The sequence below is a fragment of the Chiloscyllium punctatum genome, chromosome 26 (genome assembly GCF_047496795.1).
Source record: "Chiloscyllium punctatum isolate Juve2018m chromosome 26, sChiPun1.3, whole genome shotgun sequence".
Taxonomy (NCBI): Eukaryota; Metazoa; Chordata; class Chondrichthyes; order Orectolobiformes; family Hemiscylliidae; genus Chiloscyllium; species Chiloscyllium punctatum.
The window spans coordinates 43200534-43214681 of NC_092764.1; the positions used below are offsets into that span (position 1 = coordinate 43200534).

The 14148-nt window shown below is 41.8% G+C and overlaps 1 protein-coding gene across 1 annotated transcript in view; it reads left to right on the forward strand.

Moving 5' to 3' along the window:
* lonp2 (lon peptidase 2, peroxisomal) overlaps window positions 1–14148 on the forward strand; it is a 110710-nt gene that overhangs the window by 19629 nt on the left and 76933 nt on the right. Inside the window, exons 5-7 of the mRNA XM_072596247.1 lie at window positions 268–449; window positions 1083–1177; window positions 6449–6707. Of these exons, the coding sequence (XP_072452348.1) occupies window positions 268–449; window positions 1083–1177; window positions 6449–6707 (536 nt within the window). The remainder of the gene's footprint in view (window positions 1–267; window positions 450–1082; window positions 1178–6448; window positions 6708–14148) is intronic.

Here is a 14148-nt window from a genome sequence, read left to right on the forward strand (position 1 = left end):
GTATATATTCCAAATATGTATATTTTGGAGTAAACATTTGAAAATCAATTTGCCTCTGTTACATTGCCAAAAGTTGCCTCCGGCCACTACATTACAAGTTCAAATTGCACAAAGTAACAAATATTTTTAAGTTTTAAATATAACTTACACAATTGTGATGTTCCTTGAGCTGGTTATCCCACATTAAAGACACTGTTTCCTTCTAAGTTGTTAAACCAAATGTTAGAAATTATGTTACACTTATTAGAAGTATTATACAATTACTAGGTTGTGGCCATCCGACCTATTCGGAGAAACAATCAAGTTCCTGGAAGACCATTACATTTGGATGCAGTTGAAGAGGAGGATGATGATGAAGATAGTGATGATATTGTCATGTTGGAGAAGAAGATTAAAAATTCAAACATACCGGAGCAGGCAATGAAAGTTTGTATGAAGGAGGTCAAAAGGTGCGTGGTGATGGTTAACAAATAGCAGAAACCTTTTTGTTCTTCCAAGTGTAGCTACTAATACATAGCACTGGCTTGGTGCAGTTTCTTTTAAAAGTTAACTTTCTGATAGGAACTTATTACATTTGATTTTTTTTTATATTCTAGGAAAGGTACACAATAATTTAGATTATTCTATTGAATGTTTTTGCTGATCCAGTACAGTTCCAAAATGTGTGACAGAGTAGCATATACTGTCAAGGTTAAATGTCTTGAGCATCTTGGTGGTGATGTTCTGTTTGTAAAACTAAATAATGATACACATGTTTCAAAACAATATTCCGATTTGGAGGACTTTGGCAGATATCATCATTACCAGTGGTACAAATTAATTAATGGTCTGTTTTCAGATTCCATTGTGGTGCTCTCACATGTCTTTCTATGTTTTGTTTTAAATTAATGATTTTGTTTTTGTGATCATTGTCCATTGCTGTTCTAAATTGCTCCCCAGGAATATTAAATGTTTTGTTATTTGGAAATGTTTTCTGGCTGTTTTTTGTTGGCGTGAATCATTTCTGCAGTCAGAAAAGTGACTCTAAAACTCCACATCCTTGTTCTTTTCATTTTTTTAAAAATGAGGTTTGCCATTTGCAGGTTAAAGAAGATGCCTCAGTCAATGCCAGAGTTTGCTTTGACCAGGAATTATCTGGAACTAATGGTGGAACTGCCTTGGAATAAAAGCACAACAGGTCAGAAATAATTCTGTGATCCAGAAGAAAAGAAAAGTGGATTAATAAATGGTCATGGAGTTCAAATGATCTCCTTTGTAAGGAGGGGACAGTATACAGAGGAACCTCAATTATCTGAATAACACTAGCGCAGAGTATTTTGTTCGGATAATTGAATGTTCAGATAATCGAATGCCGGATAACACAGTTTAGCCAAGCATTGAGACCTTGTGATCTTGCCGGATAATCCGAAATTTGGATAATCAAGGTTCCTCTGTATATTGTAATGAATATTGCAGTGTCTGCTGAAGTCAGCAATTGTAGGCAACTGTGTATGCATGCAAATCCAGAAACACATGCACACAATTCCAGATCCACTAGGCCATCATGAAAAATTATGATGTCATACACATGTATGTGCTGACATCAGCAGATACAGCCTAGAAATTATTATATATGTTTATGCAATGCTAAATATTGTTTTAAGTCCCAGTACTTGCATCTCAAAGCATTTTTTCTTTTATGAAAAAGCAGGTCTGTAATTTTTTTGTGTTGGAGGGCTTTATATTTGAGATGCCGCCTGTTGTACGTATGGAATACAAGTTCTGTTTTGAAGAAAGTCATTGCCAGGTGACTGCACTCTTCACAGAGCAAGGTTCTGGTCCCCATTTGATCCTGACCGTGGAGTCCCAATTAACTAATAGTTTGGCCCTAAAAATAGCAAATGAATAAATGATGTGTTGTTTTTGTTCTTGTTAATGTTGTTTGAGTCAAAAATAATGTTGATCTGGAAACCAGATGGACTTTATAGTTTTATTTAGATTTCTAAAACGTAAACTTGCACTGGAAAACAGGATCAAAGCTCTCATCCAAAAGATGGCACTTCCCTCTGTACAACAGTCCTCACAACTGCACTGAAATTGTCCATTTAGATTGTGTTCCAATTTATGGTTGACTGGACTTCAAATCAAGCTGGCAATTTATTTATAACTGCATGTAAAGTCAGACTTATTCATTAATTTATAGTTTATCTGAGGAAGTTTTAAGAAAAGTACTTTGTGTACTCCCAGAGGTGATAAGAGGCTTGGCATATGATGGGATGGAGATCCCTTAATATTTTATTTTCACTTTAACATCTGTCCATTTCTTGCAATCATTCCATCTGGCTGAGATAATTTATTTTCCATTTTCAATCACTTTGGCTCAGAACTCTGCAGTGTAATTGGCTGGACCACAAGGATTTGGGAATTGTTATTCAGAGAGTCATGTACAAGGTAGAAACAGACCCTTCGGTCCAATTTGTCCATGCCGACCAGATATTCTAAATTAATCTAGTCCCATTTGCCAGCATTTGGCCCATTTTCCTTTAAACCCTTACTTTTCATATAGCCATCCAGATACCCATTAAATGTTGTAATTACACCAGCCTCCACCACTTCCTCTGGCACACATGCTCTACCCTCTCCGCAAAAAGGTTGCCCTTTTAAATTTTTAAAATCCCTTTTAAATTTTTCCCCTCTCACCTTAAACCTATGCCCTCTAGTTTAGGACTCCCCATCCCAGGGAAAGGACATTGGCTATTCACCCTATCCATGCCCCTCATGATTTTATAAACCTCTATAAGGTCAACCCTCAGCCTCTGACATTCCAGGGAAAATAGTCTCAGTCTATTCAGCCTCTCCCTATAGCTCAAGCCCTCCAAGCCTGGCAGAAATCTTGTAAATCTTTTCTGAACCTTTTCAAGTTTCACAATATACTTCCTATAGCAGGAGGACAAGAATTGTACGCGGTATTCGAAAAGTAGCCGAACCAATGTCCTCCCAACTCCTATACTCAATGCACTGACCAATAAAGGCAAGCATACCACATTCCACCTTCAATATCCTGTCTACCTGGGACTCCACTTTCAAGGAACAATGAACCAGCACTCCAAGGTCTCTTTGTTCAGCAACTCTCCCCAGGACCTTACTATTAAGTGTATACCTGCCCTGATTTAACTTTCTAAAATGCAGCATCTCACATTTATCTAAATTAAACTCCATCTACATGCTAGAAGAGGTCTTTGAAGAGGAACGAACCTAAGGGTTGTGCATTCCTTGGTGGTGGTCATCTGTTTGAAGCCCTGCAAAAATTCCTTTAAAAGTATAAGCCACTGGAACTGTGATGGGGGTGTGGACAAAGTTTTTTCTTTTGGTCAAAAAACTCCCCCTCACACCCAGGACATGCAAGTCCTGGGCCTCATCCACCATCAAACCAAACCCAACCGCCAACTGGACAAAGAACACCTCATCTTTCGCCTCAGGAGCCTCCAACCACAAAACATCAACATCGAATTCACCAGTTTTCAAATCCCCCCCCACCTCATCCCTGGTTCAAACCTCCAAATCGGTACCGCACTCTTGACCTGTTTTACCTGTCCATCTTCCTTCCGAACTATCATCTCTACCTTCCTGACCAACCTATCACAATTACATCCCGCCTTTCGCCTTCTCACCCTCATATGGGCGGCACGGTGGCACAGCAGTTAGCACTGCTGTCTCACAGCGCCAGAGACCTGGGTTCGATTCCCGCCTCAGGCGACTGACTGTGTGGAGTTTGCACATTCTCCCCGTGTCCGTGTGGGTCTCCTCCGGTTTCCTCCCACAGTCCAAAAATGTGCAGGTTAGGTGAATTGGCCATGCTAAATTGCCTGTAGCATTAGGTGCAGGGGTAAATGTAGGGGAATGGGTCTGGGTGGGTGCGCTTCGGCACGTTGGTGTGGACTTGTTGGGCTGAAGGGCCTGTTTCCACACTGTATGTAATCTAATCCCCTATTTACACTCAGCCCCCTCCCCCCTCCACATGTCTGATGAAGGACTTATGCCTAAAACATCAACTCTCCTGCTCCTCGGATGCTACCTGACCTGTACTTTTCCAGCATCATACTTTTTGACTCTGTCTTACTTTATGCAAAACAAAGTTTAGTGTGTGAAAATGTGGGGTTGTGTACAACTGAGGCAGATTGCCACGGCATTCACAAAAATGATCAAATTTATTTCAAAGAGAAATATCAATGATCTGGGCTTCTAAGCTGCTGCGGATGTTTAAATTCTACAGCAGCTGCTACTTCCCATTCCTAAATGTCAAACTTCAACTCAGATGTGTTGTTAGTGCCAGGAGTTCATGGCAATATTAAAACTGGGCTCATTGCTGGACAGCTGGTGGGCCTGAATCCTACCACACTACATCTGTGGTATTATCCTTAGAGGAAAATCCAAAATAGTATTCTCTGTAGGAAGAAAGGAAGACATTATCATCATTTTCAAGAAAGAACAGGATTTTATTTCATTCATTTCTAACCATTTTTCTGATTATCTCCACCTTAATTACTAATTAAGATTGCTATCTTCTGCACTTCAGATCAATAATATTTATATTTAATTTCCAAAACCTCATTTTAGAAGGCTGGAAAGTAACTCCTTGAGGTCATGTTTCATCTGATAGATTGAAAATTAGTTCAGGCTTGTTATTTCTCCTTCATTTTTGCTTCAATTTTATTATATTTCATTACTTGTTCTTAATTATAAGTTTCACGTGTTACCCGGAAGTGATTATGCTTTTCTTGAGTAGTTGTGATGTGAAGATTGTGAATTAGTATGGCCCCAATTCCCTGAAAGATCCCTTGTGCCACCTCTCAATCCACTCTCCCTACTTGTAATCATGTGAAATGGTGCTTAAGATACATCATCAGAGCACAGATGAAAGTGTGTTAGTATTTTCTACATTATGTTTTCAACATTGCATGTTTTATTTGACATTTTATGTTTTCAGCCAACCTTCCATATTTTGTCTCTTCTCATTTTAATTTTTTACCCATGCTTTTTGACATCTTGGCTGCACCTTCTTTTATATCCTTTGCCTTTTGCACGACTGATTAAACTTTTATGATAACAAATGTTTGCTTCTCAAGTAAACATTTCAAGTTATTCTGAATTGATAAGGATAAACTTACATTAAGCCTGTCATAAAAATTAGTATGATTCAAGCATCTTGGGGATTTGCTATAAATACATAGAGTCTCATGGTTGGAGTATTCTGGAAAAAGTTTTGACATATTCATATAGATTATGTAGTTTGTAATCGGTTGATGCAGTTGCATTCATATTTGCTGGAATGTAATTATTTAAGTGGCTACAGTTGTTTAATTGTTCATGGGTAATCTGGAAGATGGCATTAAATTATTTGTGGTGGAAATCTATATTTGTGTAATGGACTGTAACGCCTCTGTTAATTGTTGCTTTGTGTTACAGTGTTTATGGGTGATGATTTCTCAATTCTCATTGCTTCATTGCTTCATATATCTGCGTTTTATTGGCTTTAGAATACAATAGTTCATAATGTATTTGCCAGATTACACAAAATATTCAAAATAATATAGATGTATTCTTGTGAAATATAGTAATGTTTCAGGTGTTTCAGTGTAGTCTGTTTCTTTGGGCCCTGTGATCTGGATCTGTCCTTTTTCAACATTGCTCCCTTGCACACAGTTTTTGCTGTAGTTATGTCTGTTTACCAAATTTAATGTTGGTTTGGACTCCTTCACTAAATTTTCTTTAGAATGATTAATGTTGCAGCGGATACTGCAGCAGGACCACCTTGAGAACCAAGTGACTTTAATTATAGATATGTATATGAAAAATAATAAGTGGTAAATATTAAAAGCAGCACGTACCTACGCCACAAACTTAAGAATATACAGAACTGTTTATTTGCACTACATCAATAATATTTGGGTTTTTTCAGATTTTAGCATTATCACACATTTAGTTTTAGTGTCAACTGGCTTCAAAGTCACTTTACGTCACAAATAGGCTAGAATAATTAACTGATGACATCAGGTGAAGAAGCCATTTTAGCTTTGCCAGGTACTGGAGAAAAGGAGAAGGGATAATATTATTACTGTTACATTGAACATCACTGCTGCCAAAATGCACCTGAAACTATGGACTGAATTTTACTAGAAATTTGGCTAAATGTCAGTTTTTCATGGAGTTTCATGGTGGGTTCTGTTTGAGCTAGATCATGAAGTTCTCTGTTGGTTGCCTCATTATGTATAATGGTGCCTGTATGATGCACTGTGGTGAACTCATCATTGGTGTAAGTACTTGAAAACCCTATATCCTGTGATAGTTTTTTTTCCAGGGGCATAGTTCTTGTAATGAAAATAAATAGGAATATAATTTACTATGGTAAATTGCATTGTAACATGTCTATAGACAATAAATGATTTGGTTGGTTTTGATCGATTTACAGATCGCTTGGATCTTCGTGCTGCAAGACATTTACTTGACAGTGACCATTATGCGATGCAAAAGCTCAAACAAAGGGTGTTGGAGTACCTTGCAGTTAGACAACTTAAAAACAACCTGAAAGGACCCATCCTCTGTTTTGTGGGACCTCCAGGTGTAGGCAAGACCAGTGTGGGCAGATCAATCGCAAAGACCCTCGGCAGAGAGTTTTACAGGATAGCACTGGGTGGAGTCTGTGATCAGTCTGACATTCGTGGTCACAGGTATTTATACTATAGATATTTGAATATCTTTCTTGTTTAAAATAATATTTAGAACTTTGGACTTGTACATTTTAAACCCCTTTGGTGAAATTCTGAACAATGGAATAATGGGTGGCATGGGGCTCAGTAGTTTGCACTGTTGCCTCACAGCACCAAGGGTCCCAGGTTCAATTCCAGCCTCAGGCAACTGCCTGTGTGGAGTTTGCACATTCGCCCCGTCTCTGCGTGCGTTTTCTCCGGGTGCTCCAGTTTCCTCCTACAGTCCAGAGATGTGCAGATTAGGTGAATTGGCTATGCTAAATTGCCCAAAGTGCTAGGCGCATTAGTCGGAGGGAAATGGGTCTGGGTAGGTGTCTGTTTGGAGGACACCTCTTCCTACTGCCCTCTCGACCATGACCCCACCCCCCCCCATCACCAAACCATCATCTCCCAGACCATATAGAACCTCATCACCTCAGGGGATCTCCCACCACACCTTCCAGCCTCATAGTCTGGGAACCCCGCACTGGCCGGTTCTACCTCCTTCCCAAGATCCACAAGCCTGACCACCCTGGCCGACCCATTGTCTCAGCATGCTCCTGCCCCACTGAACTCAACTCTACCTACCTCGACACTGTCCTATCCCCCCTAGTCCAGGAACTCCCCACATACGTTCGAGACACCACCCACACCCTCCACCTCCTCCAAGACTTCTGTTTCCCTGGCCCCCAATGCCTCATCTTCACCATGGATATCCAACCCCTCTACACCTCCATCAGCCATGACCAGGGCCTCCAAGCCCTCAGTTCTTTCCTCTCCAGACATCCCAAACAGTACCCTTCCACCGACACTCTCATTCATTTGGCCGAACTGGTCCTCACCCTTAACAATTTCTCCTTTGAATCCTCCCACTTCCTCCAGACAAAAGGCGTAGCCATGGGCACACGTATGGGCCCCAGCTATGCCTGTCTCTTTGTTGGCTACGTAGAGCAGTTGATCTTCCGTAATTACACCGGCACCACTCCTCACCACTTCCTCCGCTACATTGATGACTGCATTGGCGCCACCTCGTGCTCCCGCGAGGAGGTTGAGCAATTCATCAACTTCACCAACACATTCCACCCTGACCTTAAATTTACCTGGACCATCTCTCACACCTCCCTTCCCTTCCTGGACCTCTCCATCTCCATTAATGACGACCGACTTGACATTGACATTTTTTACAAACCCACCGACTCCCACAGCTACCTGGATTACACCTCTTCCCACCCTACCTCTTGCAAAAATGCCATTCCATATTCCCAATTCCTCCGCCTCCTCCCGGATCTGTTCCCAGGAGGACCAGTTCCACCACAGAACACACCAGATCGCCTCCTCCTTGAGAGACCGCAATTTCCCTTCCCACATGGTTAAAGATGCCCTCCAACGCATCTCATCTACATCCCGCACCTCCGCCCTCAGACCCAACCCCTCCAACCGTAACAAGAACAGGATGCCCCTGGTGCTCACCTTCCACCCTACCAACCTTCGCATAAACCAAATCATCTGCCGACATTTCCGCCACCTCCAAACAGACCCCACCACCAGGGATATATTTCCCTCCCCACCCCTTTCCGCCTTCCGCAAAGACCATTCCCTCTGTGACTACCTGGTCAGGTCCACGCCCTCCTACAACCCACCCTCCCATCCTGGCACTTTCCCCTGCCACCGCAGGAACTGTAAAACTTGTGGCCACACCTCCTCCCTCACCTCTATCCAAGGCCCTAAAGGAGTCTTCCACATCCATCAAAGTTTTACTTGCACATCCACTAATATCATTTATTGTATCCGTCGCTCCTGATGCGGTCTCCTCTACATTGGGGAGACTGGGCACCCGCACCAATCAACCACACTGGCCCGTGGCCCAACATTTCAACTCCCCCTCCCACTCTGCCGAGGACATGGAGGTCCTGGGCCTTCTTCACCGCCGCTCCCTCACCATCAGACGCGTGGAGGAAGAACGCCTCATCTTCCGCCTTGGAACACTTCAACCTCAGGGCATCAATGTGGACTTCAACAGTTTCCTCATTTCCCCTTCCCCCACCTCACCCTAGTTCTAAACTTCCAGCTCAGCACTGTCCCCATGACTTGTCCGGACTTGTCCTACCTGCCTATCTCCTTTCCCACCTATCCACTCCACCCTCTCTCCTCCCTGACCTATCACCTTCATCTCCTCCCCCACTCACCCATTGTACTCTATGCTACTTTCTCCCCACCCCCACCCTCCTCTAGCTTATCTCTCCACGCTTCAGGCTCACTGCCTTCATTCCTGATAAAGGGCTTTTGCCCGAAACGTCGATTTCGAAGCTCCTTGGATGCTGCTTGAACTGCAGTGCTCTTCCAGCACCACTAATCCAGATACTGTTCGGAGGGTCAGTGTGGACTTGTTAAGATGAAGGGCCTGTTTCCACACTCTCGGGAATCTAATCTAACCTAATTAGTTATTCATATTCTATGACATTAGGTCACTTATGCATTGCTATTTCTTTTTATATATTTCTCAATTGTTATATTTGGATCCCTTTTAGTATTTAAAATATTTTCATTTTACAACAAAACATAAGACCTTTGTTTAGACGAGATACTTTCAAAATTCAACTAATTTGCTTTGGAACAAACAATCTCTTGCTAGCCGTGTTTCTGAGCTGGAAAGAGAATATCATTTAACAAGACTTTTCATGAAAATTGGTAAAACTGATTCCAGAACTCTTCTACATCTTAAAGAAGTAAACATTGTTTGCTACTAACATGTACAGAATCCTAGTTATATATAATCAAAACAAAGTAACCAGATTAGGGCATTCAACCCATGAGCCTGTTCCACCATTTAGTTGGTTAGCTCTTGATACCATTCTCAAACAAATATCTATCAATTCTGGTTTTCAAAATTTCAGTCAACCTTCTATCCAGAATATTTCTGAAGAGTTTCAAATATATTTTATGTTTTGTGTGCCAGTCCTTTAGTTTCTCAATGGCTTTGTGTAATTTTAAGATAATGCCCCTTTAGTCTGTATTCTTCCACTGGAACAAATCCTTACCCATTGAATACTGATAATATTTTAAAGATGGCAATTAGATCACCCCTCGGGCATCTGAATCCAAAGAAAGTACAAATCAAAGCTATGCAACTGTCCTCAATAAGTTTTACTTAGAGACTTGGCATTCTTGTGAATCAAGCTGTTCATGTTTAAGGCCTCTATTACATTTCAGAAATGAATGCAGTGTGAAATAACTCCTCAGAAGCTGGTATGTCATCATCAAGTCACTCTCTGTTTATATGTGGAGAGTCCTTGAAACTGATTCAGCTTCCTCAGAGCCAGGTCTCAGAGTGAACAGAACCTCACAGAGTCATAGAGCTGTACAGCATGGAAACAGACCCTTCATTCCAGTTGTTCATTCGACCAGATATCCTCAATAAATCTCGTCCTGTTTGCCAGCATTTTGCCCCTATTCCTCTACACCCTTCCTATTCTTTTCCCCATCCAGGTGCCTTTAAATGTTGTAATTGTACCAGCCTCCACCACTTCCTCTGCAGCTCATTCCAAAAACGTACCACCGTCTATGTGAAAAAGATGCCCCTTAGGTCCTTTTTTAAATTTTTCCCCTCTCGCCTTAAACCTGTGCCCTGTAGTTTTGGACTCTCCCACCCGGGTCACCTCTGACACTCCTGTTTATATCTGTCAGCCAGAGCTCCTTGATTCGACCAGAATAACAGCCCAATCAGGGAGCTCATTTTCTGTGAGGTCTATCTGGCTGACCTCATCGTTACAGTGTTCGAAATGGGATCTGATAAAATCTCTGTGCAACTGAGGTATCACATCCTCACCATTTCTATTGAGCTTCTTTAAGATAAAGATCAATTTTCCTTTTTCTTTATTCTTTATTTTTCATTCTTGTAAACTTGTGTTTAGTGAATGGTTTTTTGCATACTTTCATAAACCGTTTTGCTTCTCTAGATCTCCTACCTTTTAAGAATTATGGCATGATTTTCCTTTTTTGGATCTGCAGTGGATGAGCTCACACTACTCCAACAATGAACTGTAATTTTTGCCTGCCTTTTACGTTTGTCAATGCCTTAACATAATTTCCTGCTCTTGTGTACATATGCTGATCCTGCAGCAGCTCAGTGAATTTAACTAATTGATAGCTGTTAAGTTAAATATCACCATCAAGCCCATGCTTTTGGCTTTTTCCATTTTGGTATTGATGTAAGTAGTTGGGGGGGATATTATTTTGTACTGTGAGATGTATAACTTCTGAACCGGACTGTTGAATCAAGAAGTATTATGAAGTTCTAATGGTATTCTTGAATTTAAGTATATAATTATCTAAATCAGTGTTTTATGAGCAACCTACATTTTTACAACCACAGTGGCTCAGTGGTTAGCACTGCAGCCTCACAGCACCAGGGTCCCAGGTTTGATTCCAGCCTCGGGTGACTGTCTGTGTGGAGTTTGCACATTCTCCCCGTGTCTGCGTGGCTTTCCTCTGGGTGCTCCGGTTTCCTCCCACAGTCCAAAGATGTGCAGGTCAGGTGAATTGGCCATGCTAAATTGCCCATAGTGTTAGGTGCATTAGTCAAGGAGAAATGGGTCTGGATGGGTCACTCTTTGGAGGGTCGGTGTGGACTTGTTGGGCCGAAGGGCCTGTTTCCACACTGTAAGGAATCTAATCTAATCTAATCATAAAATAGTAAAATATATCAGAACACGTCACAAAATGGTTATAGAGCAAATTTGATAGTGGGCCACATTACGGACCTTAGGACAGATGGCTGAGAGCTTTGACAAAGTGTTTTAAGGTGTACCTCAAGGAAGTGGAAAGATTCATAGAGGGAGGGAAGCAAATTCCATAGCTAAAGGCCTCAGCATATGAAAGCACATCTGCCAATGGTAATATGATAATTTTTGGGGCTGCGTAAGATTGGAGGAACGCAGTGATCTTAAATCTGTATGGCAGTGGAGGTACAAAGCCCGAAGGAATCTGAAATTGAAGATGAAAATTTTAAAATTGAGGTGTTGCCCAACTGACACCAATGTAGTGGGTACATGGTTCAGATGGTTAGAATATAAGACGGAGATGAAGACAAATTTATTCTGAGGGTTCAGAGTCTTAGAGCTATGGGCAGAGTGCTTGTGTATATTTAAGACTGAGATGGATCGATTCTTGATCAGATAGGGAGTTATGGGAAAATTTAGGAAAGTGGATGTGGAGAGTGTCGCATCAGCCATGGTGGTGTTGAATGGCTGAGCAGTTTTGAGGGGCAGGACAGCCTTCTCCTGTTCCGATTGCTCACGTTATTATGGTCTCACAAGATCATGATGACTGGGAGAGTCCTCTTGGCATGCTGGTAGTGTCCTTGTTTCTGAACTAGGTGGCCTGAGTTCAAATCCCACCTATTCTATAGGTACACTGAAGTCTCTGAACAGTTTGATTAGAAAATATCTCAAGATCATTGGGAGACGGGTTTGTGGGAACCTTTGCTAGGATAAAAACCTGAATACAGTTCTTAAAACTCTAGATGAAACTATCATTATGAACTATAGTCATAGAGATGTACAGCACAGAAACAAATCCTTCGGTCCAACCTGTCAATGCTACCTAGATATCGCAACCTAATCTAGTCCCGTTTGCCAGCACCTGCCCATATCCCTCTAAACCTTCCTATTCTTCATATACCCATCCAGATCCCTTTTAAATGCTGTAATTATACCAGCCTCCACCACTTCCTCTGGCAGCTCATTCCACACACGAACCACCCTCTGTGTGAAAATGTTGCCCCTCGGGTCTCTTTTATATCTTTCCACTCTCTCCTTAAATCTATGGTCGCTAGTTCTGGACTTGTCCCCCCAGGGCAAAGACCTTGTCCATTTATCCTCACCACACCCCTCATGATTTTATAAACCTCTATAAGGTCACCCCTCAGCCTCCGACGCTCCAGGGAAAACAGCCCGAGCCTATTCAACCTCTACCTAGAGCTCATACCCTCCAACCCTGGCAAATTTCTTGTGATTCTTTTCTGAACGCTTTCAAGTTTCACAACATCCTTCTGATAGGAAGGAGCAGAATTGCACGCAGTTTTCCAAAGTGACCTAACCAATGTCCTGTACAGCTGCAACATCACTTCCCAACTCCTGTACTCAATACTCTGACCAATAAAAGAAAGCATACCAAATGCCTTCTTCACTATCCTATCTATGTGCGACTCCAGTTTCAAGGAGCTATGAACCTGCACTCCAAGGTCTCTTTGTTCAGCAATACTGTCCAGGAACTTACCATTACGTGTATAAGTCCTGCTCTGATTTGCTTTTCCAAAATGCAGCACCTTGCATTTTTCTAAATTAAACTCCATCTGCCACTCCTCAGCCCATTGGCCCATCTGATCAAGATCCCATTGTACTCTGAAGTAACCTCCTTTGTTGTTCACTACACCTCCAATTTTGGTGTCATCTGCAAACTTACTAACTATACCTCCAATGTTCACATCAATCACGTCAAATCATTTGTATAAATGACGAAAAGTAGTGGACACAGGACTGACCTTTGTTGCACACCATTGGTCACAGGCCTCCAGTCTGAAAAGCAGCCTTCCACCAACACCCTCTGTCTTTACCTTTGAGCCAGTTCTGATTCTCCCTGTATTCCGTGAGACCTAACCTCGTTAACCAGTCTCCCATGAACAACCTTGTCAAACGCCTTACTGAAGTCCATATAAATCAAGTCTACCACTCTGCCCTCATCAATCGTCTTTGTTACTTCTTCAAAAAGCTCAATCAAGTTCATAAGACATGATTTCCCACGCATAAAGCCATGCTGATTTTCCCTAATTGGTCCTTGCCTTTCCAAATACATGTAAATCCTGTCACTCCCGATTCCCTTCAACAACTTGCCCACCACCAATATCAGGCTCACTGGTCTATAGTTCCCTGGCTTTTCCTTACCACCTTTCTTAAATAGTGGCACCACGTTAGCCAACCTCCAGTCTACCGGCACTTCACCTGTGACTATCGATGATACAAATATCTCAGCAAAGAGCCCAGCAATCACTTCCCTAGCTTCCACAGAGGACTAGGGTACATCTGATCAGGTCTTGGGGATTTATCCACTTTTACGTGTTTCAAGACATCTTGCACCACCATCAATGTAAAATGGAAATTTTTCAAGATGTCACCATCTATTTCCCCACATTCTATATCTTGCATGTCCTTCTCCACAGTAAACACTGGTGCAAAATACTCGTTTAGCATCTTTCCACATCTCCTGCGGCCCCCAAGGCTCCATGCTGATCTCTGAGGGGCCCTATTCTTTCTCTAATTATTCTTTTGTCTTTAATATACTAATAAAATCCTTTTGGATTATTGTTAACCCTATTTACCCAAGCTATCTGATGTTCTCTTTTGCCATCCTGATTTCCCTCCAGAGT